The sequence below is a fragment of the Ichthyophthirius multifiliis genome (genome assembly GCF_000220395.1).
Source record: "Ichthyophthirius multifiliis unplaced genomic scaffold scaff_1120509250957, whole genome shotgun sequence".
Classification (NCBI taxonomy): domain Eukaryota; phylum Ciliophora; class Oligohymenophorea; order Hymenostomatida; genus Ichthyophthirius; species Ichthyophthirius multifiliis.
Window position 1 is genome coordinate 40,243 of NW_004086340.1, and position 26,153 is coordinate 66,395.

The 26,153-nt window shown below is 16.6% G+C and overlaps 7 protein-coding genes across 7 annotated transcripts, besides 44 other annotated features; 4 read left to right on the forward strand and 3 right to left on the reverse strand. All coding sequences in view use genetic code 6, as the record gives it.

The window, feature by feature from the left end:
• The first annotated feature begins 45 nt into the window (after positions 1–45).
• Positions 46–85: a microsatellite.
• A 551-nt stretch (positions 86–636) lies between these two features.
• Positions 637–671: a microsatellite.
• Positions 672–686: 15 nt separating this feature from the next.
• Positions 687–2,575, reverse strand: IMG5_119020 (hypothetical protein; the record flags this gene model as incomplete). Its single annotated transcript, XM_004034467.1, has 2 exons — positions 1,110–2,575; positions 687–1,053 (listed from the first exon to the last, which is right to left on the reverse strand). Coding segments are annotated over exons 1-2 (1,044 nt in total), but the record flags the coding sequence as incomplete, so codon positions are not given.
• Positions 1,151–1,203: a microsatellite.
• A 1,360-nt stretch (positions 2,576–3,935) lies between the features above and the next one.
• Positions 3,936–3,988: a microsatellite.
• A 470-nt stretch (positions 3,989–4,458) lies between these two features.
• Positions 4,459–4,490: a microsatellite.
• A 1,481-nt stretch (positions 4,491–5,971) lies between these two features.
• Positions 5,972–7,456, forward strand: IMG5_119030 (hypothetical protein). Its single transcript, XM_004034468.1, has 3 exons — positions 5,972–6,637; positions 6,688–6,965; positions 7,012–7,456. The coding sequence occupies exons 1-3, from the start codon at positions 5,973–5,975 to the stop codon at positions 7,368–7,370; spliced, it is 1,302 nt and encodes a 433-aa protein (XP_004034516.1). The 5' UTR covers position 5,972; the 3' UTR covers positions 7,371–7,456.
• Positions 7,457–8,041: 585 nt separating this feature from the next.
• Positions 8,042–8,119: a microsatellite.
• A 1,953-nt stretch (positions 8,120–10,072) lies between these two features.
• Positions 10,073–10,106: a microsatellite.
• A 207-nt stretch (positions 10,107–10,313) lies between these two features.
• Positions 10,314–10,363: a microsatellite.
• Positions 10,331–10,419: a microsatellite.
• Positions 10,396–10,508: a microsatellite.
• Positions 10,409–10,508: a microsatellite.
• A 414-nt stretch (positions 10,509–10,922) lies between these two features.
• Positions 10,923–11,087: a microsatellite.
• Positions 10,927–11,084: a microsatellite.
• Positions 11,088–11,408: 321 nt separating the features above from the next.
• Positions 11,409–11,461: a microsatellite.
• A 496-nt stretch (positions 11,462–11,957) lies between these two features.
• Positions 11,958–11,997: a microsatellite.
• Positions 11,998–12,841: 844 nt separating this feature from the next.
• Positions 12,842–12,881: a microsatellite.
• Positions 12,882–13,036: 155 nt separating this feature from the next.
• Positions 13,037–13,080: a microsatellite.
• A 1,162-nt stretch (positions 13,081–14,242) lies between these two features.
• Positions 14,243–14,302: a microsatellite.
• Positions 14,303–15,135: 833 nt separating this feature from the next.
• Positions 15,136–15,188: a microsatellite.
• A 640-nt stretch (positions 15,189–15,828) lies between these two features.
• IMG5_119040 (hypothetical protein) lies at positions 15,829–16,308 on the forward strand (the record flags this gene model as incomplete). Its single annotated transcript, XM_004034469.1, has 1 exon — positions 15,829–16,308. One exon carries the CDS (start codon positions 15,829–15,831, stop codon positions 16,306–16,308), a length of 480 nt encoding a protein of 159 aa, XP_004034517.1.
• Positions 16,021–16,051: a microsatellite.
• Positions 16,309–16,748: 440 nt separating the features above from the next.
• IMG5_119050 (hypothetical protein) lies at positions 16,749–17,698 on the reverse strand (the record flags this gene model as incomplete). Its single annotated transcript, XM_004034470.1, has 2 exons — positions 16,749–17,236; positions 17,326–17,698. The coding sequence occupies 2 exons, from the start codon at positions 17,696–17,698 to the stop codon at positions 16,749–16,751; spliced, it is 861 nt and encodes a 286-aa protein (XP_004034518.1).
• Positions 16,899–16,986: a microsatellite.
• An 841-nt stretch (positions 17,699–18,539) lies between the features above and the next one.
• Positions 18,540–18,624: a microsatellite.
• Positions 18,541–18,786: a microsatellite.
• Positions 18,545–18,624: a microsatellite.
• Positions 18,634–18,765: a microsatellite.
• Positions 18,787–18,907: 121 nt separating the features above from the next.
• Positions 18,908–18,971: a microsatellite.
• Positions 18,972–19,975: 1,004 nt separating this feature from the next.
• IMG5_119060 (hypothetical protein) lies at positions 19,976–20,353 on the forward strand. The gene has a single exon (XM_004034471.1). It carries the CDS (start codon positions 19,986–19,988, stop codon positions 20,307–20,309), a length of 324 nt encoding a protein of 107 aa, XP_004034519.1. The 5' UTR covers positions 19,976–19,985; the 3' UTR covers positions 20,310–20,353.
• A 319-nt stretch (positions 20,354–20,672) lies between these two features.
• On the reverse strand, positions 20,673–22,036 carry IMG5_119070 (hypothetical protein; the record flags this gene model as incomplete). Its single annotated transcript, XM_004034472.1, has 3 exons — positions 20,673–21,279; positions 21,406–21,722; positions 21,827–22,036. 3 exons carry the CDS (start codon positions 22,034–22,036, stop codon positions 20,673–20,675), a joined length of 1,134 nt encoding a protein of 377 aa, XP_004034520.1.
• Positions 21,314–21,391: a microsatellite.
• Positions 21,315–21,402: a microsatellite.
• A 22-nt stretch (positions 22,037–22,058) lies between the features above and the next one.
• Positions 22,059–22,125: a microsatellite.
• Positions 22,060–22,125: a microsatellite.
• Positions 22,126–22,278: 153 nt separating this feature from the next.
• On the forward strand, positions 22,279–23,902 carry IMG5_119080 (hypothetical protein; the record flags this gene model as incomplete). The annotated part of the gene is made up of 5 exons (XM_004034473.1): positions 22,279–22,438; positions 22,489–22,679; positions 22,729–23,358; positions 23,455–23,586; positions 23,648–23,902. The coding sequence occupies 5 exons, from the start codon at positions 22,279–22,281 to the stop codon at positions 23,900–23,902; spliced, it is 1,368 nt and encodes a 455-aa protein (XP_004034521.1).
• Positions 23,351–23,380: a microsatellite.
• Positions 23,385–23,425: a microsatellite.
• Positions 23,590–23,635: a microsatellite.
• Positions 23,902–23,942: a microsatellite.
• A 1-nt stretch (position 23,943) lies between these two features.
• Positions 23,944–23,982: a microsatellite.
• A 1,941-nt stretch (positions 23,983–25,923) lies between these two features.
• Positions 25,924–26,025: a microsatellite.
• Positions 25,955–26,022: a microsatellite.
• Positions 25,962–26,043: a microsatellite.
• Positions 26,000–26,064: a microsatellite.
• A 23-nt stretch (positions 26,065–26,087) lies between these two features.
• Positions 26,088–26,127: a microsatellite.
• Positions 26,098–26,153: part of a microsatellite that runs on past the window's edge.
• Positions 26,099–26,148: a microsatellite.
• Positions 26,107–26,153: part of a microsatellite that runs on past the window's edge.
• Positions 26,118–26,153: part of a microsatellite that runs on past the window's edge.

Sequence of the window (26,153 nt, forward strand, 5' to 3'; positions counted from 1 at the left end):
ATATTAAATATTTCATCATAATTTTTCTTTTAATTCGATTTCGATATACTATTCTATAATTTTTAAATACTATTTTACATTTTTTTTAATTTTTTAAATAAAATTTTAAAAATGCGGTTTTAGTCTTTCCTATAATAATTAATTCACTTAAATAAAAATATAATAATCAAAAATTATAAAGAAAATTTAACAAAAATATATATTTGAAAAAACTAAATATAATTATATATAATATTTCAATAATATTAAAAAACAAAAAAACTTTTAATAGAAATATATTTTTTAAAAAAATAATATATTATATAATTTAATCAATCATTATATTTTTTTTTAAGTTTGTTTATTTAAGGTTATTATTTTTATTTATTAAAATAATTTTGATCTTTATATGCACCATCACGTACTGAAAAATCGAATTATTTTTTATTTTTCTCATCTTCACTTCCACTCATTCCTTCTTATTTATCTATTTTTTTAGTCAATTAATTTTTCTGTATAGGAATCTATTTTTATGATTGTTAATCATTTTTATTTTGGTATCCTTAGTTTAATTTTTTATCTTTTTCATAAGGGTAATTTTTTTATGTTTATTTATCTCTATCTTATTTATTATTATAATTTGCTTTCTAATATTACTATTATGGTTATTATTATGATTATTATTATTGTTAATTAGCATTAGTATTTTAATTTTTTTATTGTTTGTCATTATTTTATTAATTATTACTGTTGAAGCTTTATTTAGAAAAATTATAATTACCTTTATTAGGCACTCTTTTTCTTGTAAATACAAAATTATTTTAATTTCTATTTTATCTTCCATCATCTAAACCTTCATCTAATTATTTTTTATTTCCATTTTCATCATATTCTATTTCTTCGATTTAATCTTCAATATCTTTTATTTCTTATTCTTAATTAGCGCTTGCTTGTGGTTAGAAATAATTATAACTATCATCAGGTTCATCGTCATATTCCATAGCTAATAGAATAGTCTTTTAATTATATTATTGTTATTATTCTTCTGACATTTTTAAATTAATTGTTTAAGCCCTATTATATTATATTTTATTTTATTTAAAAAAATAAAATATTAAAATTAAATTTACCCTTTTCTATACCAAGTTAACATTTCTTGTTTTTCTTCCATTTTATTAATTCCTTCTTGTATTTATTATTCTTCTTTTATTTTTTGTTCTTCTTCGTCTTTTTTCTTTTAGAACTCTTCCTATCTTTTTTTTTTCTCTTCTTATTTAATTAGATCTTCAGTAATAACTTATTCCACAAACTTAACATCTGGAATTTCGTTTCCTTCTAATTCAACAACTTATGAATATCCGTCTTAATACATTTTTTTTTATTCTTCAAAAAGAAGAATTTTCCTTTTCCTTTCATCAATAACAGATAAAACCTAAATTTTAAACATTTAAAAAACTTCAGTATTATCTTCCGGGACAGCCTAAAATAATTTATTAAAGTCCACAAAATCACTTACATATTCAACTAAATACCAATATCGATTTTCTCCTTGTTTTTTTCCCAAACTTTATATTTTTCCTAAATCTTTTAAGTATTTATTCCATTAGGATTTAACTTTTTATGCCACGTTTGTTTTTTGTAGAGTTTTATCGGAAAATACCTCAATCATAAAATTAAAATAAATAGTAAAAAATTTCACAAAATTCTATAATACAGCATCTATTAGTAAAAATAAATCGGCTCTATATTTTCCCATTACCCATGATTCTTCTCTGGCAAAAATTAACTCGTACATTAAATTTTCCATTAAAATATTTATCTTTTCGTCTGATAATAACTTATGCTTATATTCTTCTGGGAAATACTATATTATATTCAATATAGAACTAGAGTTATCTAATAAAAAGGCTAATATTTCCACTTTTCTTTCTATGTCACTTTCTAGAATTTCACAACTGGTGGAACCTAGTTTGTCTTTTTTTTTAAATTAAGCATTTCTTTATAGGCTTTGTCAAGAAAATCCTTTACTAATTTTTCTTATAATTAGTTAAAATCATGATTGAAGTATTATTGTATGTTGAAGGCTTTTTTTATTATCTTTTTTATTAGTTCTCCATTTTCAGATCCATAAATATCAATTAAATCAATCATTTTTGGTAAATCAATTAACCATTCATCTAAAATAATTTAAGGACAATTAAAATCATTTGATTATTGATTATTTTCTTCCTCACAACTTACTATTCGGTAAAATATTGTAAGTACTAGTCTATATATTTCTTTGAAGATTCCAGCGGCTTCAGAATGATCTTCTTTTTAGGGAAATTAGGTGTCTTTTCTAATATAATCATTAAATTTTTACTTATTTGAATACATTAAAAATGAATTCAAACTTCTTCGCAAAAATACGTTGTGTTTTAATGTGCTCCAAAAATTTCGGAATGGTAAAGTTAATACATGCTTATATTAAGAACAGATACGTTTTATTATAAAAATTAATTCTGGATTGTCTTCATTGCTGTTATTGGGAAAATCTTCGAATGTCCAACTAAAAAAACTCGTTTCGTCCATCTCTTCTCGATAGAGAAAATCTGTGTTTTTTGTTGCTTTACCTTTTGTATCTTGGTATTGTTAATTGTATTATTTTTTGTGTTTTTTGTTCATATTTTTTTTTTGTTATTTTTCCTTTTATTTTTATAATATTTTTTGTGATTTATGTCTTTCTTTCTTTTATATTTTTATAGATATTTAACCTTTTAATTTGTATAAAAAAATATTCTTATAAATAATATTTATTTTATATTATAATAATTAAAATAATTTTTTTTTTTAATTATTTTATTAGATAATATTATATAATAATATTTAATTTATATTTTATTATTTAAGAAAATTGAATTATATATCATTTCTTTATTAAAATTCTTATTTTTTTAAATTATTTAGCAAAAACTTTTTGTCTAAAAAATAATACTTTTTATTTTTATATAAGTTAGTAATAATTATTTTTTTATATAAAAACTATTAAATTTAAATGATTTTAATATTATAAGCACATATTTTTTAAAATTTTAAAAAAAAATTTTTAAACGATATAAGAAAAATAAATATAAATAAAAATATTAAATTCAAAACTTATAAATAAAACTTATTTTTCTAAATGTAATCAAAATGTTTTAACTTTTAAAATGAAGAGAACATAATTTAACTACTGGAGTAATTACTATAATATTTTATAAAACATTATTTAAAAAATATTTTTTTATTTTAATATAGATATTGTTATAAAAACAAAAAAAACAAACAATAAATTTTTCATTAATTATATGAAAAAGATATACAATAACTTTTATTTAATTTAGAAAATTAATAATATGAAAGTACAAGGAAATAATAAATGGCAAATAATATAATTTTTTTATTTTTTTTAAAAAAAAGAATTAAGAAAAGCATCAGCTCGTTTAATATGTGAGTTATTATATGAAAACAATAAAAATATTTTAAGGTTTTGCAAATATTAAAACGTGAATATGTCGAAAGGAGGGGTATTCTAAAAAAATAATAATAAAGTTATTATATATTTAAAAAAGATTTGTATTAATTAAATACCTGTAAGCTTAATAGAAATGATAAATAAGAATCCATATATAATCGATAAGATGCAAATACAAAATAATTTTAATAAAAATTAAATTCCTTTATGTTGGTATATAGGTTTTTAGTTAGAAATTTAACCGAATTATTATTATAATAAAGAAAATATGTAAATAAATTAATTAATTGATGATTTTATTGATCCTTTATACTGTTTATTTGGAATATGTATATAAAATGAGTAAGAAATAATATAGTAAAATATTTATTTAAATAAATAAAATTAATAAAATACTACCTAATAAGCAATTATTAATTTAAAAAATTAAGAAAATGAAACAAAAAATATTAATAATTAAAATATAAAATAAAGTATTTTTTTTTAAATAAAAATATTATTTTTTTTTTAAATAAATTTTAAAAAAAAGTTTTAAAATAAAATAAAAATTTAACCGATTTTTCTTAATTTTAAAACTCGAGAAATCAAAAAATATAAAGTTATTAATTTTAAAAATATAAAAAGCCATATAAATAAAATTTTGTTAATTCAAATAATCGAGTTCCTTTATAAGAAATAAATTTATAAGAAAATCCAGCATTCTAAACTTCAAGAAATACCTCTTAAATATAATCATAAAATAGTTTTAGTGTTTATTAAACAAATCATTGTGAAAATAATTAAGAAGCTTTTTTTGAAAAAAAAAATAGTACTAAAGAAAATTTATTTAAATAACATTAATAAATCGAAAATATAAAGGAAAAAATATAAATATAATAATAATAATAATAAATAAATAAACATTAAAATAATTTAATTAAAAGCGAAATGCTTAATTATTGTAGAATTTCAACTAATACAATTTAATAATCTATTGAAAATCTATTTTAAAGTAATTAGAAATTAAATAATTAAGAAAATTTAATAAGTTTTCCTTAAGTAAGTACTTTAAAAAAGGAAACTTATGAAACTAATAATAGTATTGGTAATAAAAGTAATCGTTAATAAAATAAACTTTATTAAAAATGTTATATAGATAATTATTATTGTGATACAAGCAAAAAAAGATAAATTAATAATTTTGGGAATTTAATAGATAAAAAAAAAAAAGAGAATATATAAAAATATAGCAGAAATATATTTTCTCCTGAATCGAAAAATCGAACTAAAACTATAAATTTTAACCTTTCTAAAGGAATTAATAAGACTAATTTGCTTAGTTTGTAAAATAGTATTAATTTTGCTGAAAAATATAAGTATTTTTTATTTATTTATATTTATTTATTTTTTAAAAATGAATAGTAATTCATAAGAATTTAATGATAAAAGTTCTTTTTATAAAAATAATAATGAATTAAATAAGAATAATAATAAGTAATTTAAAAGATATTATATATAATTAGTTTATAATTACATACTACAAAATACATTAATTTGTTGAAAATTAAAAAACTATATTTATATATTATATATATGTTTAAATAAAAATTATCATAAATTATTTACTTCTTTAAAAATTTTTTATAAAAAAATAAAGAGAATCAATAGACAAGAAAACAAATTATGAATTAGATTTAACGAACAATAATTATTAATAACTTAATAATAAATAACAGCAAATTAAAATTTTTGAGAAAAACGATTTATATAATAGTTTTGAATTTGGTTCTATTAAAAATTTAATCGATTTATCGCCCTAATATTATTCTATATAAAATGGTTAAAATGATTAAAATGTTAAAATAAAAAGCATTTAAACTACTAAAGGCGAATAATTAAAAAAGGAAAATACAGAAAATAATAATGAGATTAATATAGAAATGATTTAAAGAAAATCTCATGATCCTTCATTAGGAAATTATTTAGTCAATGATTAAAAATGCAACTCTTAAGATTTTTAAAAGCATTTATATACTGAAATAAGCAATTCTAAATATAATATATATAATTAAAACTTTTAGAAATAATAATAAAATAGAAAATTTAATTAAAATAATTAATAATTTTTTAAATTATCCGGTAATGATAATTAATAATTTAGAGTTAATACTCAGATTAGAGCTAATAATTAAAAATTTGTGCAAAGAATAGACTTTAAATAAAGTATAATTGAAAAAAACTATTTTTGATTTATTATTTTATATAATTTTTATAAGAATATATATATTTTAAAAATATTATTTTATTTGAAAAAAAAAAATCGATATGCAAAGAAATTAATGAAAAAATAAAAAAGAAATAATAAAAGATTATTAAATAATAAATTAAAATATTTATTTAAACAAAAAAACAAAAAAATTAATCGTTTCTTTTTTTTTTTTTATAAAAATATTAAATATAATTTTTATATTTTTTACAGATAATACAAAAAAAGTAAAGTAAAATAAAATAATTATTTAAAATGGATAAAACAGAAAAAGTAGCATATGAAGCATCCCTTATCTAATATATAGAAAAGAATTAATTACCAGATTTGATTGAATAATATACAAAATAACTAATTCTAAATTAGCCAGAAGATCCAATCTAATTCTTAATAAATTATATTCAAAACAAGAAAAATCAGCGTTTAATATTTATAACAGGTTCTCTTTAAAATAAAAGATATGTAATAGTTGAATAAGTATGTAATTCATTATATTACGAATAAATAAAACTTAAAGATGACCACTTATTAAAATAAACTAAATCAGAAATAGTAAATCAATAAGTAAAACAATAATTATAAAAAGTAGGTTCGCATTTCAGAGGGGTAATAGTAAATGGATATCCTTTCAATTTCGAAACCTCGATTTTTGCTTAATGGAATGGACTTATTCCTGATAGAGTTATTATTTTGGAAAATTCCGAAGAAGACTCAAGAAATTATTACAGTCAGAAATTTTAATAAGATGAGAAAAGTATTGTTTAATCAATGAAAAGAGATGAAATTTTCCTTTAAGAAATCAAAAGAATGTATAATAGTTTTTATGATACTTTTAATATTTCGAATATCCCTAAATCAAATATAGTTGAAAATATTAAATCTATTCTTAAACTTAAAGACAAAAGAGTTTAACCCTTAAGGTATTTTTATTTATATATATATATATATATATTTATAAGTATTTTTTTAGGTCTCCTAGAATCTTTATTGTAAGACCTCCCCATTTGAAAGTTAGAGCAAGATAAATATAAAGTTTATTAGTATAAAAATATGGATTTAATCAAATTTAAGTTTATGATTTGTTAAATAAGCATATTGAATTGAAAACACATGTCGGAAAGTTTATTTATGGGGCTCTTTCTAACCATAGATAAGTACCTGATGATATAATTTTGGGTTTGGTTAGAACGGAAATATTAAATACTAGTTCTAAGTAAAAAGGTTATATTTTAGAAGGTTTTCCTAAAAGTATTTTTTTTTTTTTTTATAATGTTAATATATAAAAATTAAAAAGGTAAGAATTAAGTTAATTGTTTTAGTAGTTATGAAATTAATCCTCATTTTATTATTATTTTAGATTATGATGATAATGAATTATTAAATTAGTTTAAGTAGTTGAAATTTGATGATAAAAATAATAGATTTTATGAGAATAATGACACTTTTTTGGAAAAAATTCCTTATATGTTGAAACAAAATGATTTTGATGAAGATAAATGGAAAGAATAGATTTAATCATATAGAGATATTATTTCTTCGGTTGAAGATAAATTTGATACAAAAGCTCAAAAATATAATTTAAGTGTAGAAAGTAATGAGAAAATTATTCAATCAGTTGATAGTTTTTTAAATAATTCTGATATTTATTCATGAAATCTTCTTTTTTTTTTAATTTATATGATTTTTTTTTTATAATCTGTATTTTTTTTTATTATTATTAAAAGATTAAAGTTTTTTTTATAAATTTATTTAATAAATATTAAATATAGATATTTTTTTTATTATTAAAAACAAAAAAAAAGAATAACAACAAATTCATTTTTACTTTTTACATAAAATAATATTATAATTAATAAAAGTTATTGTTAATAAAATTTATAACAAAAATTAAGCTTATTTTTTCAAAATAAACCTCCAAAAACTCCTTTTTTTACAGGCACTTATTGTTGATATAATTAGATTAATTCAGTTTTTTATTATTCATTAAACTCAAGTAAATTAAACAAAATTTATAAAAGTTACTAAGCTTCTTAGTATTATTGTTATTATTTTCTATTTTTTTTATTTAAATAATATTATAATATATAATTTATTATGTATTTTTTTTAAATATACTATTTATTAAAGAATGCTCTATAGAACTTGATAAAATTATCTTTTATAGCTTAGTTTTAATGTTACACAACATTATCTTTCAATTGTTTTTCTTATTCAAGGTTTTTCTTTTTAAGTAAACCAATCTTTTTTAAATTTAAATAATTAATTTGATTTTAATTATTTAATAAAAAAATACTTGATTTTAAAACTTTTATTCCGTTTCATCAAAATCTTCGATTTCTTAATTTAATTCATTAATTTTTTATTTTAATTATTCGATTTCTTATTTTAAAACATTCATTTCTGAAGGATTACTTGGATTTTATATTTAAACAGAATAAAAGGATAAAATATTTCTTTTAAGATCCTCATTTTCATTTTATAAATAATCCATTTTTTTCTTAGTACTTATTAATTACTAATAAACAAAAAATAATTAAATAAAATAATAATATAAAAAATTACTTCATTTAATGATTTAATTTCATAATCATATTTTTCTTTGATATTTTATTCAATTTACATAGATGATATTTATTATTATAGGATATTGTTTTCTTTTTAAACATTAATAGCATTTTAGTCTTATATATACTCTTAAGAAAAGAAAGCTTAATTTCCAATAGAATGTTCATTTTTTTCAATTTCATTATGAATAGAGGATAATTCAATAGATTATTCTTCTTATTATTCCTTATAATTTACATTTATAATATTATTATTTTCCTTTATTTAATTTATCATGGTTTTTATATTTTAAGTGATTTCTTCTATGTATTTTTCTATTGAAAAACGATTCGAATTTATTATATATTAATCATTTACTTAGTTAGAAAAAAATTAGTTTTTAATATTTTCGTACATTTCTGTAATTTTTTATTTATAAAACTCTAACTTTTTATTGATTATAAATTCATTTTCGTCAGTTTTTTAAGAGTCGAAGTCATCATCGTCATTATATTTAAGATTTTTTTATTAAAGTTTAAATATTTTATCATTTAATTACTATATAGTCAATAAATGTTCATTGTTTTCTTTTTATAATTTCTCTTGATCTTATTTTAACTAATCTAAAGACTCTATTTGGGTTTTTAAATTATTTATTTCTGTATTTAATTCTGCTTGTTTTTCGTCTGATTTTTATTTTTATTTTTGCATTTGAATTTTGTTTAATTAAAGGTATTCCTCACTTCTTTTTTTTATTTGTTTAATTCTTATTGGGATTTCTCATTATTTTATTAAGCTGTATACTATTATAGTAGTAATTTTTTGAATTATCGTTAATTTTCTAAACATAAAAGAAGTTTTTGTTAATAATTATTATAATGTATTGGGATATTTTATTATATTTCTTTTTATTATATAGAAGTATTTTTATCTGATTTTTTTTAGATAAAGAATATAATAATAAGAGTAAATATTTTGAATAAATAGAAGAAAGTTTGTCTTATAAAGATTTTCTATAAAATTTCTTTCTTCCTCTTTTTAAATTACTATACTTTTTTATTCAAAAATGGCTTATTCTAGTTTTTTGTTATATTCTAGGCTTATTTTTATTATTTCTTCATCTTTTTCTATTATTTATTATTTGTTTTTATCTTCTAAAGAGTTTATTTTTTCTTCTAAAATTTTGGTATAATTTTTTGATCGTTTTAATCTTGTTTATTTGTTAAATTTCCTTTTTCTTTTTATAATAAAGTATTGTTATTTTATAGGCAAATTAAAAGATAGTTTTCTAAAAATTTAAATTTTTATTAATTTTTTTCTTTTAAAAATTCTTCTTTTTATATTTTTAAAGTATTTTCATAATTTTATTTTTCTTTATTTATTTAATTTTCTAAAAAAGTATTTTCTTTTTATAAAGAAGATATTTATTTGTTATATTATTCGTTTTCTTCTTCCATTTTTTTAACTAAATCATTTATCAGATTTTATTATTCGTTTATTTTTTAATTTTTTTCCATTATTTAATTATTATAATTTTTTACTTCATTATTTTATTGACTGTTTAGTTAAATAAATTATTATTTATAATCTTTTAAATCGTTAATCTCGTTAATTTATTCACTTATTTTTGTTTAAAATTGGTTTATTTTTTCTTAGTTAGTTTAATTTAATTAATTGATTGTTTCATTTAATTCTTTATTTTCGCTTTATTTTAACTATATTTAGTCCTTTTAATATGTTATTATTTGATCTTTTGAATTCAAAATATCTTTGTTTTCATCAAATTGCTCTTTAAGCTTATCTATTTATTATATTTATTATTCTATTTGTATTTATAATTCATTTATTGTTTAATTTTATTAGGTTTTGAGATCTTCTTTATTATTGTTTTATTTTTATAAAGTTTCTATTTATTAAACTAATTAAATTATTTTTTAATCAAATTGTAATTTTTATTCATTTTATATTTATTCAATATTATTTTTCTCTATTAAGTTTTTTTATGCATCTTCTTTAATAAGTTTGTTTTCTTTTTGTAAATTTTAGATATCATTATTTAAATATTCAATTTTTTTATTTAATTCTTCAATATTTTTGTTTAAGTTTGAAATATTATTTTCTTAATCTTAAATATTTTTTTTTAAGTCTTCATTATTTTATTATAAAATTTCATTATCTTTTTCTATTTTTTCAATAGTTTTTTATAAATTTTCATTATTTTTCTCTAAGTTTTCATAATTTTATTATTTGTTTTTAATATTTATTTAATAATTTTCAGTGTTTTTTTATAAAGCTTCGATTTAAATTTATTGATTTTGGATTTAGTTTAATTAATTTTATATTTAGTTGTTTTTTAATACGATTTATTTTTATAAATCTTCACTTTCTTTTTGATTATTTTCGATTTCTTGATGAAGATTTTTATTTTCATTTGAAATACTTTCGATTTATTATAAAATTTTTTTATTTTCAATATATTAAAATTCAAGTTTAGACTATAAATTAGAAACGAATTTTTAATTAGTTTCAGTTTCATTCAATAATAATTCGTTTTGGCTTGTTTAATTTTATATTGCTTTTTATAAAAGTTATTTTTCCTCTATTTCTTCTTTAAGTAGTTTTTATATTTTTTCTTTTTCTGTATCTTATTTTTCTAGCTTTTTTATTAAACTTTCTTTTTCTATTTTCAAATTTTCTCTTTCCATTGTTAAATTTTCTTTTTCTTTTTTTAGAATTTCTTTTTCATTTATTAATTTTTCTTTTTCGTTTATAAAATTTTAGTTTTCGTTTGTTAAATTATCACTTTCATTTATTAGTTTTTCTTTTATTTTTTATAAATCTTCCTTATCTTTTTATAAATTATTTTTCTCATTTATTATATTTTGATGCTCTTTTTCTAATTCTTCATATTGTTTTGTTATTTTTTAGTTTTGTTTTATTACATTTTCATATTAATTTAATTATTCTTGATATTATGTTGATAAATTTTCATGATTTTTTAACTATTTTTGAAGCTCTTTTTGTAAGTTTTCATTTTGATTTAATAATTTTTCATATTCTTATTATAATTTTTGTAATTTATTAAGAATATTTTAATTATCATTTGATTATTTTTCATGTTCTTATTTTAAGTTTCCTTATTAATTAATAATTTTTTCGTTTTCTATTTATAATTTTTAGTTTTCTTGTTATAAATTTTAATGCTCTTTTTATATTTCTTATATTTAATTTTAAAGATTTGATTTCTCTTTATTTAAAATATCTATTTATTTATTAAATTAAATATTTTAATTATTATTTTTATCTTTCTAATTATCATATTCGGCCTATAATTATTAAATATCATTTTTTAATTTGGATATTTCTTCTTATAAATTATTAATATTTTATTCTTATTTTTCATTTATATTTTTCAAATTTTCAATTTCGAAAATTAGCTTTTCGTGCTAAACTTTCGTATTTTCAATTTAAATTTTATATTTTTCACATTATTGAGTTAAATTATTAATTTCATTTACAAAACTATGTTTTTCTTAATTAAATTTACTATTAATTTATTCTATTTATTGCTCTAGTTCTAATATGTTTGTTTAAAGTTAATCTTTATCTAAAGTAATATTTTCTATTTGATTTTTATATTAGTTAATTTCCTAAAGTAATTTTCTTTTTTCTTTTAAATACTCTTCGAATTGAATTTTCATTTATTAGATTTATTCATTTTCAGATTTATTATTTTAGTCGATTTCCTATAATAAAATTTCTATTTTTTATTTATTTTCAACAAGTTCATTTTCTTTTTAAAAAATTTAATTTTTAAACTAAGAAATATTATTTCTATATAAGTTTATTTCTATATTTTATTTATCAAGGTTTTGATTTAATTATTGTATATTTTATTTTAAGGATTCTTCTTTTTATTAAAAAATTAAAATTTGATTTTGTGTTTATTTATTTATTTCTTCTTATTATTAAATTAAAGCTTTATTTATATTTTCTTAGTCAGAAATTTGTTTTTGTAAGTTTTTTATTTATAAAGAAATTTTTTAATTTTGACTGTTTTTTTCGTCTTGTGAATTATTTTTTATTTAAATTATTTCTTCTTATTAATCTTTTAGTGCTTTATTCAAATTTTCTATTTATTTTTTTAATATGTTCGATTATGCTTCAAATAAATTATCTTTTTCCACAATTTCAAGTCTATTTTCATTTTATATTTCTTCGATTTTTTTTTATAAATTTTAAATTTAAGTGTTCATAAGTCCCTTTTAATTAGAAAATTTTTTTAGGTCTTCTTATTATTACTTTATTTAAGTTTCTTTCTGTAAAATTTCTTTAGTTTTTTCCCCATTTTGGATTAAAAGTTGTTCGTATTTTTCTTAAAGTTTGCTATTTTATTAATTTTATTATTCTATAGAATCTTTTAGTTGATTAATTTATAAAAATAAATCGTTTTTGTTTACTATAAAAGAGTTTATTTACTATTCTTAATTTACTATTTATTCATTTTTGTTTTTTAATTATTATCTAAAAGTTTCAATTTATAAATTTTATTCATTAAATTATTACTTTAATTATTCTAAATTTTCTTAATATATTTTAATTTCTTAATTTTTTTATTTTTCATTTAAAATTTTGGCTTTTTCTTGAGTTTCTATATTTTAGGAAAAAAAGTTTATTTATTGAGAAAAATCATTAATTTTTTTTAAATTTTAATCTTTTTCTTATTCTAATTAAATAATTAAAGTTTATAATTTTTCAATTTTTTCTTCTAAAGCTTATTTTTCTTAATTATTTTTTTAGTTCATTTTTTTAATTATTTCATCTAAATTTCTCTTCTCTTCTAAAATTTAATTTTTTTCTTAAAAAATCTTTTCTTAAGTAAAATTTTAAGATTCGTTTTATTATTTTATAATTGTTTGTAATTATTCAATTTATACTTTTTGTTAATTTAATATGCTTTTTTGTTATTTTTCCATCTCAATTTTCATATATATATCTTTTTCGTATTCTTATTGTTGTTTTTTTAAAGTTTAACGCGTACTTTCAAGCTATTCTTGTAAGCTTTGGATTTTGTTGTTTAAATTTTATTATTCTTATTGATTTTCGATATTTATTTAAAGAAAAGAATCGTTATATTATTTCATTTATTTATTCAAATTATTAATTTATGTTTTATAATTATTCATTTGACCATTCATTTCGTTAATTTTTTCATTTAGTTCGTTATTTAAAAGACTTTATTTATCTAAATTAGTTTATAAAACAGTATTTTTATGAGCAATTTATGTATTTTTTTATTCCAAATCTACTATTTATTACTAGAAATTTTCAAGAGTGGAATTTTGGACATTTTCTTAAAGTAAAAAAGCCTGAATTTAATCTTAAAGTAGATTTACGTTATTTTAGTATTCTTTTATTTTTTAGAGATTTTTTTTATTTTCTATTTATATTTATTCATTTTAGTCGATTTTTTGGTTTCTTTCTTATTTAATTTTTTCAAAGTCTTCTTTTAAGCTTTTGTTTTCGAGTTCTTTTTGGAAAAATTCCTTTGCTTTTTTTTCTTGATTTTCTTCTAAGACTTGGATTTATTCTTATATTTAATTTATTTTTTATTCCATGTTTTTTATTTTTTCATCTCTTTTTTTATTATAGTGCTTTATTCAGTTATTTCTTAATCTTTTTCTTCCAAATTCTATTTCAGTCTTTTATTTTCGAATAGTTCTTATTGGATATTGATCTGTAAATCTTAAATAGAAGCTTTCAAAGTGTTTATCATTTGAAGCTTTTGATCTATGTCTGCTAAAAGAAGTATTTTTTCATGATTTAATTAGTCTTTTTCTTTTATATATTATTGATTTTCATATTATTATTAATTTAATTGTTATTAGTTTTGGCTAAAAAGGGCTTTCTATTTATTATATTTAGTATTTATTTCTTCTTTTTGGCTATTTAAGGTCTCTAGGAGGTTTTTTTATTTATTTAATTAATCATTTAGTTAAGAAATAAGTTCATTTTGTTAAGAAATTTAATTATTTAATTAATCTATTTTCTATTAATTTTAGTTTTTTTATTCCCCAAGTTATATTTCTAAAGAAGATATTTTAGATAAATTCTGGTTTATTTTTTCTTCTAAATTAAGTATTTTTTAATCATTTTCTTTGTTTTTTTCTTCGAAATAATGAATTTATTTATCGGCTTTAGAAAGATTTTCTTTAATTTATTTTTCGGATGAATTTTTTTGTTGATTTTGGTTTAAAATTTGGTTAATTTTTTCCTCGTTTTCATTGTTTTTTTAGCTTAGATTTTTAATTTGAATTTCCTTTTAAAAAATTATTTCTTTTTCATCTTTTAATTAAATTTAAAGGAAATTAATTTATTATAAAAAATTGTTTTTTTATTATGAAAATTCTTCCATATTATTTATAATTTTTAAAGACAGTTAGTTATTTTTTTCATTTTATTGGTTTATTTTTTCCAAAAGTTAACTATTTTAAATTTCTAGTTATTATTTGTGATTATTAATAACTAAATTAAGGTTTTCTACTTCATTATTTTTCTCATTTAACATATTTTATATATTTTAATATTATAAATTTCTATTCTCAAGATCCTATTGTAGATTTTAAGACTGTATTTTTTTCTCGTAAAGTTATTTGGAAGCCTCTTCGAGCTAATTTTTTAATTTTTGGTTAAAATTGTGGCTTTCCTATATTTCATTTTGCATTTTTTGAATGTTTATTTTATTTTCTTCAAGTGTTTTTTCAAGTTGGATTTTATAGTTTTCTTCTTCGAAATTTTTTTTGGAAAAATGGGCAATTTCAGTCTATTATTTTTATATTTTTTACACATTTTCTTGTTCTTTTTGTATACTTTCTTTAATTTTTAGTTTATTTTTTTTATTTTTTTCTTTATATTTTTTTAGTTTTTCTTAAAGATTTTCAATTCTTTCTTAATTTGAATTTAATTCAAATTGTAAGTTTTTTATTTAAAATTCCAAATCGATTTTCACTTCATCTTTTTGCTCCAAATTGCTTATTTTTTTAATCAATTCTTCGTTTTCAATCTAATAGAGTATTAATTCGTCCTAAATATTTTATATTTAAATTATTAGGTTTTAGTTTTTGTTTAATTCATCCTATATAGTGATTTCGAACTCCTAAATTTACTCGTTTTTGGTTTATATTTCGATATTTTATTACTATATAATGTTTATTTGGTCTTATATTTATTATTCTAGTTAAATTAAAGAGGTTAATTGTTTTTTTTCGAAGTCATTTTGGGAACTTTCTTGCATTTTTTTGTTTTTTTTTATTATTTTTTGAATTTTTTTTTCCTTTTCCTCCATTTCTTCTTTCATTTTATTCATTTAATTATTTAACTGGGAAATTTCCTTATTTTTTTATTCTATTAAATTGTCGTTTTACGTAATTTTGAATTTAAAAGCTTCCACTTCTTTGAAAAGTGAAATATATTTTTGGTGAAATTTTTACTTTTCGTTAATTTCGGAAGTTATTTGTGTAAAATTTGAGTGATTTTTTTCCTCAAAAAGACATATAGTGTGTTTTAAATGTTCTATCTATTAAATTTATTAATAAATGAAATTTTCTTTTTCGGCTAAATTTAAAGAAAGGATTTTATTTTATTCATTTTATTCGATTATTTGTAAATCTTTTGTATTAATTTGTTTCAAAAGGCTTAATATTTCCTGTTTATATGGATTTTTTTTTTAAGTAATGTTTATTTTCCATTAAAATTCATCTTCTTATTAAAAATTTTCTTGTTAAAAATTTATTTATTCGTGTATTTATTTTTGTATTTCGATTACAGTTTATTTAGGTATACATTTTTTATACATTTCGATTTCTATTAATTTCTATTTCATCTTTTTTTCCAATTTCCTATACTATTATTCTAAATATAAACAGTAATTGAATATTTTCTTGTCAGTTATTTTAGATTAAATTCGAATATTATTATTTTTACTTTATGGACTGTTTTCGTTATAGATTCCTTTGTTTTCGCTTTATATTTATTTAGTTTATAATGATCGTTGGCTGTTTGACTATTTTATTGTCTTCAAATGTTAGGGTTGTTATAAGGGAAAAAAGTTTTTTGGAGTCTTTATTTGTTTGATATTTTCGGGAGGAGAAAAAGACTTTTAAACCGTTTAACAATTTTATATTGTTTGCTTTATTTAATGGTTTCGGGTTTCTACTTCGCGCATTATTTAGTCTATTTTTTGAAGATTATCTTTTTTCATTTTTATTTTTATTTTTTAGAAAAAAAATTGTAATATATTTTATTTTTTAGCTTTTAATTTTTTTTAAGTTATATGAAATTTAAAATTAAATTAAAAAATAAATATAAATAGTTTTTATTTATATTTATTTTAATTTTTAATAAACATTAATATTTTATTTAATTATTTAAAAATATTTTAAATATAAATTTTAAAAATACTTTAATAAGAAAGAAAAAAAAAAAATATCATTTAATTTAAAAATATTTTAATAAACCAAATTACTATCCAGTAATTTCTTATGTTTTTAAAAGAAAATTATAGCAAACTTCGCATTTTAAAAAATTAAATTGACTATCATCATTAATATCATTATGATCACATTAATTATTATAACTTTATTATTGTTAATTATAATTACTATTGTTATTATTATTATTATTATTATTATTATTATTATTATTATTATTATTATTATTATTATTAATATATAAAGGATTATAAAATATTTAATTATTTTATTTTTCTTTTTATTCCATATCTTCTTCTTAAAAATATTTAAAATTTTCTTCATCATAATATTTTTCTTCAAGTTCAATTTCTTTGGAAATAATTCCTTATGTAAATTCATGTAAATATTTAACTTTATTTTTATTTTTTTATTATTATTATTATATTTCTGTTTATTTTTCTTTTAATTTTTCATTAATATACTTAAATGATTAAGGAATATTTTCTAAAAAACTTAAGTATTATTAATTTTATTAAATAAATTCCTAATTTTCTATTCCGTAAATTAATACACTCACCCCGAATCTTCCAAACCTTTAAATTATAAATATTTTTATATATATATATTAGTATATCTATATAAAATAAACCTCCCTGTTCTACCTATTCTATGTAAATAAGTTTCTATTTTAGATGGTAAATCATAATTAATAACTAGATCCACACTATTTATATCAATACCTCTAGCCAAAAGATCAGTTGCTATAATAATATTGGCTTTATTTCTTCGAATTTAATTCATTATTTTGATTCTGTCTGCTTAGATAATATCTCCGTGTATAAAAATGCAATTATATTTTTAATTTTTGAGTTCATTATAAATATTTTCACCCTTAATTTTATCATTATAAAATATTAAGGATTAAGTAAAATTTATATTTTATAAAATTTTAGTTATAATTTCCATTTTTTAATAAGTAATAGAAAATTATTTATTTTCTTAAATAAATGCCTTTAATTAAAAAATATTATTTAAATTTATTTATTCTTCTTCTTGTACTTTTTCATCTTCATTTTATTCTTAGTTTTTTGAATTTATAAAATATAATCAGGAATTAATTTAAAATATAGTTTTTTAATTAATCTGGATAAGTGGCTGAAAAAGCCAAATATTGACAGTTTTTGCCTTTCAAAAATTCAAATAAAGTATCTATTTATTTTAAAAAATCTTTCTAACTTACTAGTTTATCTGCCTCGTCCATTATTAATATTTTATTTTTTCCAATAGTAAGCTTTTTTCTTTTATAAGGGCAAATATTCGACCTAATGTGCCTATTCCTATGTTTATTTATTACATTTTTAAATTCCTGCGGTCATCTTAAATAGGAAGACCTCCTATAAAAAGTGCACTTTTGACAAATTGTTAAGAATTTTAATCTAAAAACTTAGTTAATAATTATAATTATTCAAATACTTAAATAGCTAATTCACGGGTAGGAAGAATTATTAATGATTAAGGAGAATTTTTTTAATTTTAAATGGGATTTTTTAATAAATTTAATATCAATATAGATAAAAAAGATAATGTTTTGCCTGTTCCAGCTTTTGATTAAGCTATTATATTTTTATACTATAAACCTAAAGGAATAGTTTTAGCTTATATAAAAGTTGGATTAATAAAATTAAGATTTTTTAAATTTTATATATATTATGTATTTGTTATGCTTAAATCAGAAAATTAAAAATCTGTAAGAATTAATTCATTTTCTGTATGCTATTATATGTTTTACATAAGAATATAATTAATTTATAAATAAATACATAAATATATAAATATATAAATATATAAATATATAAATATATAAATAAATATATAAATATATAAATATATAATTAATTTATATAATAATGATAATAAAAATATTAATAATAATAATAATAAATATAATAATAGTACTAATAATAATAATAATAATAATAATTAATAATAATAATAATAATAATAATAATAATAATAATAATAATAATAATAATTCATTTCAATATATAATAATAATAATTTTTTAACATAATAATATCAATTATATTAATGACATCAATAATAATAATTTTATTGCATTGAATAATTATAATTCATATAATTTTATTTTATACATAATAATATTAATTTTTATGTTATAAAAATTAAATTAGAATTTTTAATATATTAATTAAATAGAATAGTTAATAAATAAAAATTACTTTTAAATTTAAAAAATATTAAGTTCATAAACTAATTTAAAGTTTATTTATATATGATTAAAAACAAATTGTTTTTGAAATTAAATATATAATCATTTATTTTTTTTATTTTAAAAAAATAAAATAAAAAGCGATCTCATTTAAAAATTAATCCTAAAGTTTAATCTAAAATATTTTTAACAGAATCATTACCATTTAAAAAATAACAACTAGTATTTAGTTATGAACTTTTTATAAAATTTACATATTTTTAATATTCATTAATTATAACATCCCAAAAATAAATTTCTGGTATAGGAATAGTATTCATTCTTCTAATATAAATTTAATCAATATTAGTATTTAAAAATATAGTTTTTTAAAATAATGAAACTAGATTTTAATTTCTTAAAATTAATGTACCTTCTATAATAATTACTTTTTATTTTTTTTTTAGTTTATATTTTTCTATTATATCATTTACATATTTTTCAAATTTAACCCAATTTACACTTTCGTAAAGTTCCCAATTTCCTCCTAATTCATTGTAAATTTTTTATTTGTCAAAAAACATGTCTTACATTAAAACTTTCGCATTTAAACATATTTATAATTATTAGGATAATGTGCTTTTTCCAGCCCTTGTAGCTCCTGATATACCTATTATTAAAACTTATTTTTAATTTTAATTTTTAGGGTATTTAATAGTTGCAAAAACAGCTTTTTCGTCTTTTATTTAGTCTATATTTTCCACTATAGAATTATCTTGGGTTTTTCTTAGGGTAATATTAACATTTTCTAGTTTAAAATACTCTAATATTGAATCTTTTATGTATTATAGTTATATTATTTTTTACTCAGGGATACTTATTTTAGCAAATTTCTTAGGATAGTCTTTTTCGCGGCTTACTATTATTTAAAAAATACCTTTTGGAGGTGATTTATGTTTTTTTATTTCAAGAATTTACAGTATATCAACTTCAGAATTCATTAAAGTATCTATTTATGAATTTATTTAATGAATATTTTCATGAATGTTTATATTTTATTATTCAAAGAAATCATTTATGACTATTTTTTTGTATTTTAAATCTTCGAAATAATCGATTAATATTTATTTATAATTATTTTCATACGAAGTGTTTTTTTCACTAAAAAGTAATGAAATATATGTTATTAATTCCTAAAACTCTTCTTTTTTTTCTAAATTTTCTATATGTGTAAGATTTTCGATAAATTATTTTTATTTTTCTAGTATTTTTTTCGAAATATCAAGATTAAAACCATATATTTTTCTTAAATTCTCTATTTTTTTTAACATATTAGTCTATATTAGTTCTAAATTGTTTAAAATTTGATAATTTTTTTACTCTATATTAGATATTATATCTGATATTTGGTCTTTTAATTTATTTTTTTATTCATTTATGTTATTATTTGTTTACAGAAATTATAAAAAATCACTCATATTTATTGTCTAGTGTTCATTATGGTCTTCAGATTCACATTAAAGGCATATTAAGCCTTTTTTTTTGCAATTTAGAGTTACACATATTTTTTAATTTTAATTTTAAGGATGATTTTAGCAATTCATTTTTTTTTTTTTATTTAATTAATTTTTGATGAAAAAAAAAAAAAAAAAAATCTAAAAACATAAATTTAAAATTTAAATTTATAAATATTATTAATTATTTTTTTTCAATTTTAAAAAAATAAATATTTCATTTAGATGTATATTAAATATTACCATTTAAAAAATCTTTAATAACTAATTTAGCAACATTTTCAGTATTTTTATTTTTGAATTTTTTCGCAGTCTCTACATTTTATAAGAACTAAAGATTATTTTTAAAATCAGGAATTTTATATAAAATCAAAAGATTATTTTTATTCACTTTCTTTAAAATTTCTTCAACTATATCAATTGGCTTTTAAATCTCATCAACTTCAAGAATATTTCTCAAAACATTCTTTTTCTTATTTTCTGTGTCAATAATAACATAACTATATTGAACTAATTATAATTCTGCAGTTTAAAAGTTTTATAATTAGTCAAGTAATGTTGATTTTCCTACATAAGGATATCCTAAAACACCTATTTTTAAAAGATTTTGTTATTCATTTGAATTTTCATCTTCAATTTAATTTTATACATTTTAAAAAGACTTTAGCAATTCAACAAGAGTTTAAATAGGTAAAATTTAAGTTAGTTTAAAAAATTTTTATTAGTTTTTAGTATCAGGTATCTCTAAATTTTTCATTTTAGAGGAATAACAAATAACATTATTATCTACTCTTAATTATGTTAACCAAAATTCTAAATTATTTCTAAAATAATTTATGATATAAATGAATATAAAAAATATATATATATATATATATATATATATATATATATATATATATATATTTATATATAATTATATTTGTATATCATATAATTTATTATATTACTATGGAATCAAATCTGCTTTATTTAATACTAAAATCAGCTTTTTTCCTTAATTTTTAATTTATTCTTCTACATGTGTATTTCTATACATATTAGGATCTCTTGAGTCTAAAAGATATAAAAATACATCAGCTTAGTCTATGAATTATTCTAGATTTTTTTAATAATATGTTCCTTATTTTTTTATTAATTCTAAATTAGATACATTTTTTTTTTTCTTTTTAAAAATGCTTTCGTCTTCGAAATGAAATTTAGTCTAATTTGTTTTTTTAAAATTTTATTCTTCATCATTTTGTTATTCTTATAAGGCTTTTTTTTTCTTTCTTCTTTTTATTGTTATAATAATTCTTATTTTTCTTTTTTCTTCATTTCTAAATATTCAATTTCTTCAAGCTTGTGAGGATATAAATTTGGTAAGTCAACTTTTTGAGTCATTTCTAATTTTTTTTTTTTATTTTATATATATATTTATTTTATTTTACTTTTTTTCATTATTCCTAATGATTTCAATTTTTTAGCTTCTTTATTCATTTTTCTGTTGTGGTCTTTTACCCTTTTTGCTATTTTGTATTTTTAAGCACATGTCTTTCTTTTGGATGCTTTATTTCCAGGTTTATTACCAAATTTAGCCATTTTTTTATTTTTCTTTTTAGTTTTTTTTTTTTAATTAAATTTTTAATTTTAGTTTTAATAAAAATTTAGTTTTTTTGTAAATTAAAAATAAATAAGATTTTATATACAAAAAAATTTATATACCCAAACAAAACAATAAAATTAATACAACTTTTTTTGTTTTGTTTTAAATAAGTAATTTTATTTATTTAAAAAATTTAAATTAAAAAAAAAGAAAAAAATATTAATATATAAAAAATAAAATGAGTAACAAAAGTGACTAAGAAAATGATAATTACGATGATCATAACGATTATGACAATGAAAACGACAATATCAATGATGATCATAATAATTAAGTAAGTTAAGAACAATAGCAAATTCCCGACTAATAATAAAATTCATAGGAAAATCATAATAATGGTTAATTATAAAAATTTATATAATATGTATATTTTTTATTTATAATTTAGATAATTAAAATAATAATTAAAATGAATATGATAGTGGTTAAGATGATAATAATAATAATAAAAATTAAAACATATCAGATTAATTAAGTGAAGAAATAGAAGAGAAAATCAGAGTTTTTGACAGTTTCATAAAAGATAAGAATGAGGAATAAATTTTAAATATAAGAATGCATTAATTAGCATTAGCTAAAGTAAAAAATAATATAAAAAAATATAAATTAATAAAAAAATAAAAAATAGATTTTAGTATTTACACATAATAAAAATTAATTTAAATTAGTCGAAGCCCATACTAAATTAGGAATCGCTTATTTAAATTATAAATGTTATGAATAAGCAATAGACCATTTAACAATGAGTTTAAAAAAAAATGGGAGTCTTTTTTCCTAAGTTAAAGAGTCTAAAATTTACCATTCTGAAATTTTGACATATTTAGGTAAATGTTATTTGGAAATATAAAGTTACGAAGATGCACTTGAATTATTAACTAAGGCAAACGAAATTTAAATTTAAGTTAAAGGAAATGATGATGTTTAGTCAGTATAAACTTTAAAAGCTATAAGTGATTGCTATGTAAAATTAAAAGAACATGAAAAATCACTTGAATATTTGTAAAAAGTTTGGTAAATCTCGGAAAACCATTATGGATATAAAAGTGAATAATGTGCAATGGTTTATGTAGACATGGCTAAAATTTATGTCCTCTAAAATAATTATAATGAGGCTATTGAATATCAAACTAGAGCTATCGATTTTTTAATTGAATTAGAATATAATAACCCTGAATATGTAGCGGAATTATATTAAGTTTTGGGTACTTATTAAGAAAAAAATGAAAAAATAGATGAATAAATAGATAGTCTATAAAAAGTTATATTATAAAAAATTATATATTAATATATAAATATATATATAAAAATATATATAGTATAAATATTTTTTATATATATCTTTTAATTTTTAAAGGTTAAGACTTTATTTAAAGAAATATATGGGTAAAATGATAAAAAAGTAATAAAAGTAAAAAGATAAATTTCTATGATTTTACTTAAAAATAATCAACATTAAGAAGCATTAAATGAATTATAAGAAATAGAAGTATTTTTTTTTTTATTTTTATTTTTTTTTATTTTATTCTAATTTTTTTCAAAATTTATAGTAAATGGAAAATAAGGTTTTCGGAGAAAATTCAGTTTAAATTGCTAAAACTATGAGAATAATTGGTACTGTAATGATATTAAATTAAAATTATTTTGATGCACAAAAGTATTTATCAAAAGCAATTAAAATATTTGAAGAAAACGGAATGAAAAAGGCTGTTAATGAAATAAAAGAAAAACTAAAAATGGCTAAAGATATTAAAGAAAAGAAATAGGCTCCTGCTATGGATTATGGAGTAGCTGACTATTAATGAAATAAGAATATATAAATAAAATTATAAATAAATATAAAATTTATATATATATAGATATATATATACATATATATTTATATTTGCATATTATTTTTTTTTAAATTACCTAAATTTAAATAAGAAATATTTTTTTTTATCCCTTTTATTTTTGTATTTTGTTTTATTATAAAAATATCTTGTAATATTTAATAAATATATATTTTCTAATAATTATATATAAATATAATTAGTATTTTTTTTTTAATAATTAATTTTTTAAATTTATATAACTTTTTTTCTTTATATTTTTAAATCAAATTTTTAGTTTTTTTTTTTATGTGATTTGTTAATAAATAATTGATTAAATAAACTTTATTAGTAAATACTAATCTAAAATAAAATATTGAGATTTATATATATTATAAAAAAAATAAAAAAAATATTTTTTTACTTTTTAAATATATATTTATATTAAAAATAACATTAATAGAATTTTTACTATAAATAATTAAAAAAATAAAATAAAAATTATTAAAATAAATTATAATAAAAAATATTTCGTTTCAAATATTAAATTATAATAAATGTTTAATTCTTATTCGAATACTTAATAAAGTCGAAAAAATAGTTATTATTCAAATTAAAATTTTGATAATTTAAATAAATATTCAAATCCACTTTTTTAAAATGCAGCAAGTAGTTTATTAGCAAATAATTTTAATAATTAAGAAACATCAAAATAATTAAATAATATTTTTTCTAATTAATATATTAATTTATAAGATAATAATAACTAATATAAAAATACTTAAGCAAAATTATCTAAACCGAATTATGATTTTTAAAACGACTTTTTATATTAAAATGTGATAAATTAAAATTAACATATGCTTAAATTAGAACGAGAAAAAAACGAAAAGCTAAAACCTTAAAAAGAAAAAAAGATGCTAAAAGTTATATACGAATAAATAAATAATTAAAATAAACTTTTGGAAAATTTATAATAAAAATTAAGCTAAAAAGAAGTAAATTCCTACTAAGATGATATTATATAATAACTAAAAATTTAATAATTACAAAGAGAAATGGAAACAAGTAGATAATTAAGATTATTAAAATAAGAAATTTCTTAACTATAAAATTAACCAATTAACTAGTATTATAATCAATAATTAATTTATTAAGAAAATAAATAAGCAGAAACTATGATGATGTTTATGATGTTAATGATGAATAATAAAAACTAGTCTTAATAATTGTAATAATAATAATAATTTTAATAATAAAATATATAAAAAAATAATTATAATGAAGATTTAACATCAAATAAACTTGAAAAAATTATTTTTTAAACTCTAAAAGAAAAAGCCTTAAAAGATATATTATAAAAAGATAAAGATATCTAAAATTAAATTTAAAATAATTACTAAAGTTCTTAAAAAAATATAAATAGTAGTAATAATACAATAAACTCATTAAAATCTATAACTGATAAACTTGAATACAATAAAAATAGAAGTAAATCAAACGTAAATAATTAAAGCTAATATAATCAAACAACTTAAAGTTAATTAAAACATAAAAAAAATAAAAAATAAAGAGATAAAAAACCTAAAAGTGCTAATTATGAAAATAATCTTAAAAATGCAAAAAAATGTTTCAGAGCTATTTATTTTATATTCACACTTTTGAAAGAATAAAAATTAACATAAAATTAAATGAAAGAAAATTATATTTCTTCGATTAAAAATAGAAAATTAGATTAAGAAAATTAAATTTATAATTGGCTTTAAAATGCTTGCGAAAAATTATTTGTAAAATTAAAAGATTCGTCAAAATAAGATTAAGATATATCAGAAACAAATATTAAAAAGTTAGGAAAAAAGAAATAAGAATAATTATTTACTGAGTATATTAGAGATTGTAATTTAATTGTAGAAGAAATGAGTATATAAGTAAAATTAAAGTTTTAAAATGAAATAAAAGAATTTGTATCTGAAAACTTTTATGATTATTCTTATATTGCATTCGAGGAAGTAATAATATAATTTATAAAATATAAAATAAATGATAAATAAATTATATATATATATTTACTAATTTATATAATAAATATAAATATATATTTATATATTTATATATTTTTATATTTTTATTTATATTTATTTTTAATTTATTTATATCACATATATATATAATTTTATCTTTTTTTCTACATATATATTTTTTTTATATATTTATTTTTTATTTTTATTTTTTTTATTTTTAGTTT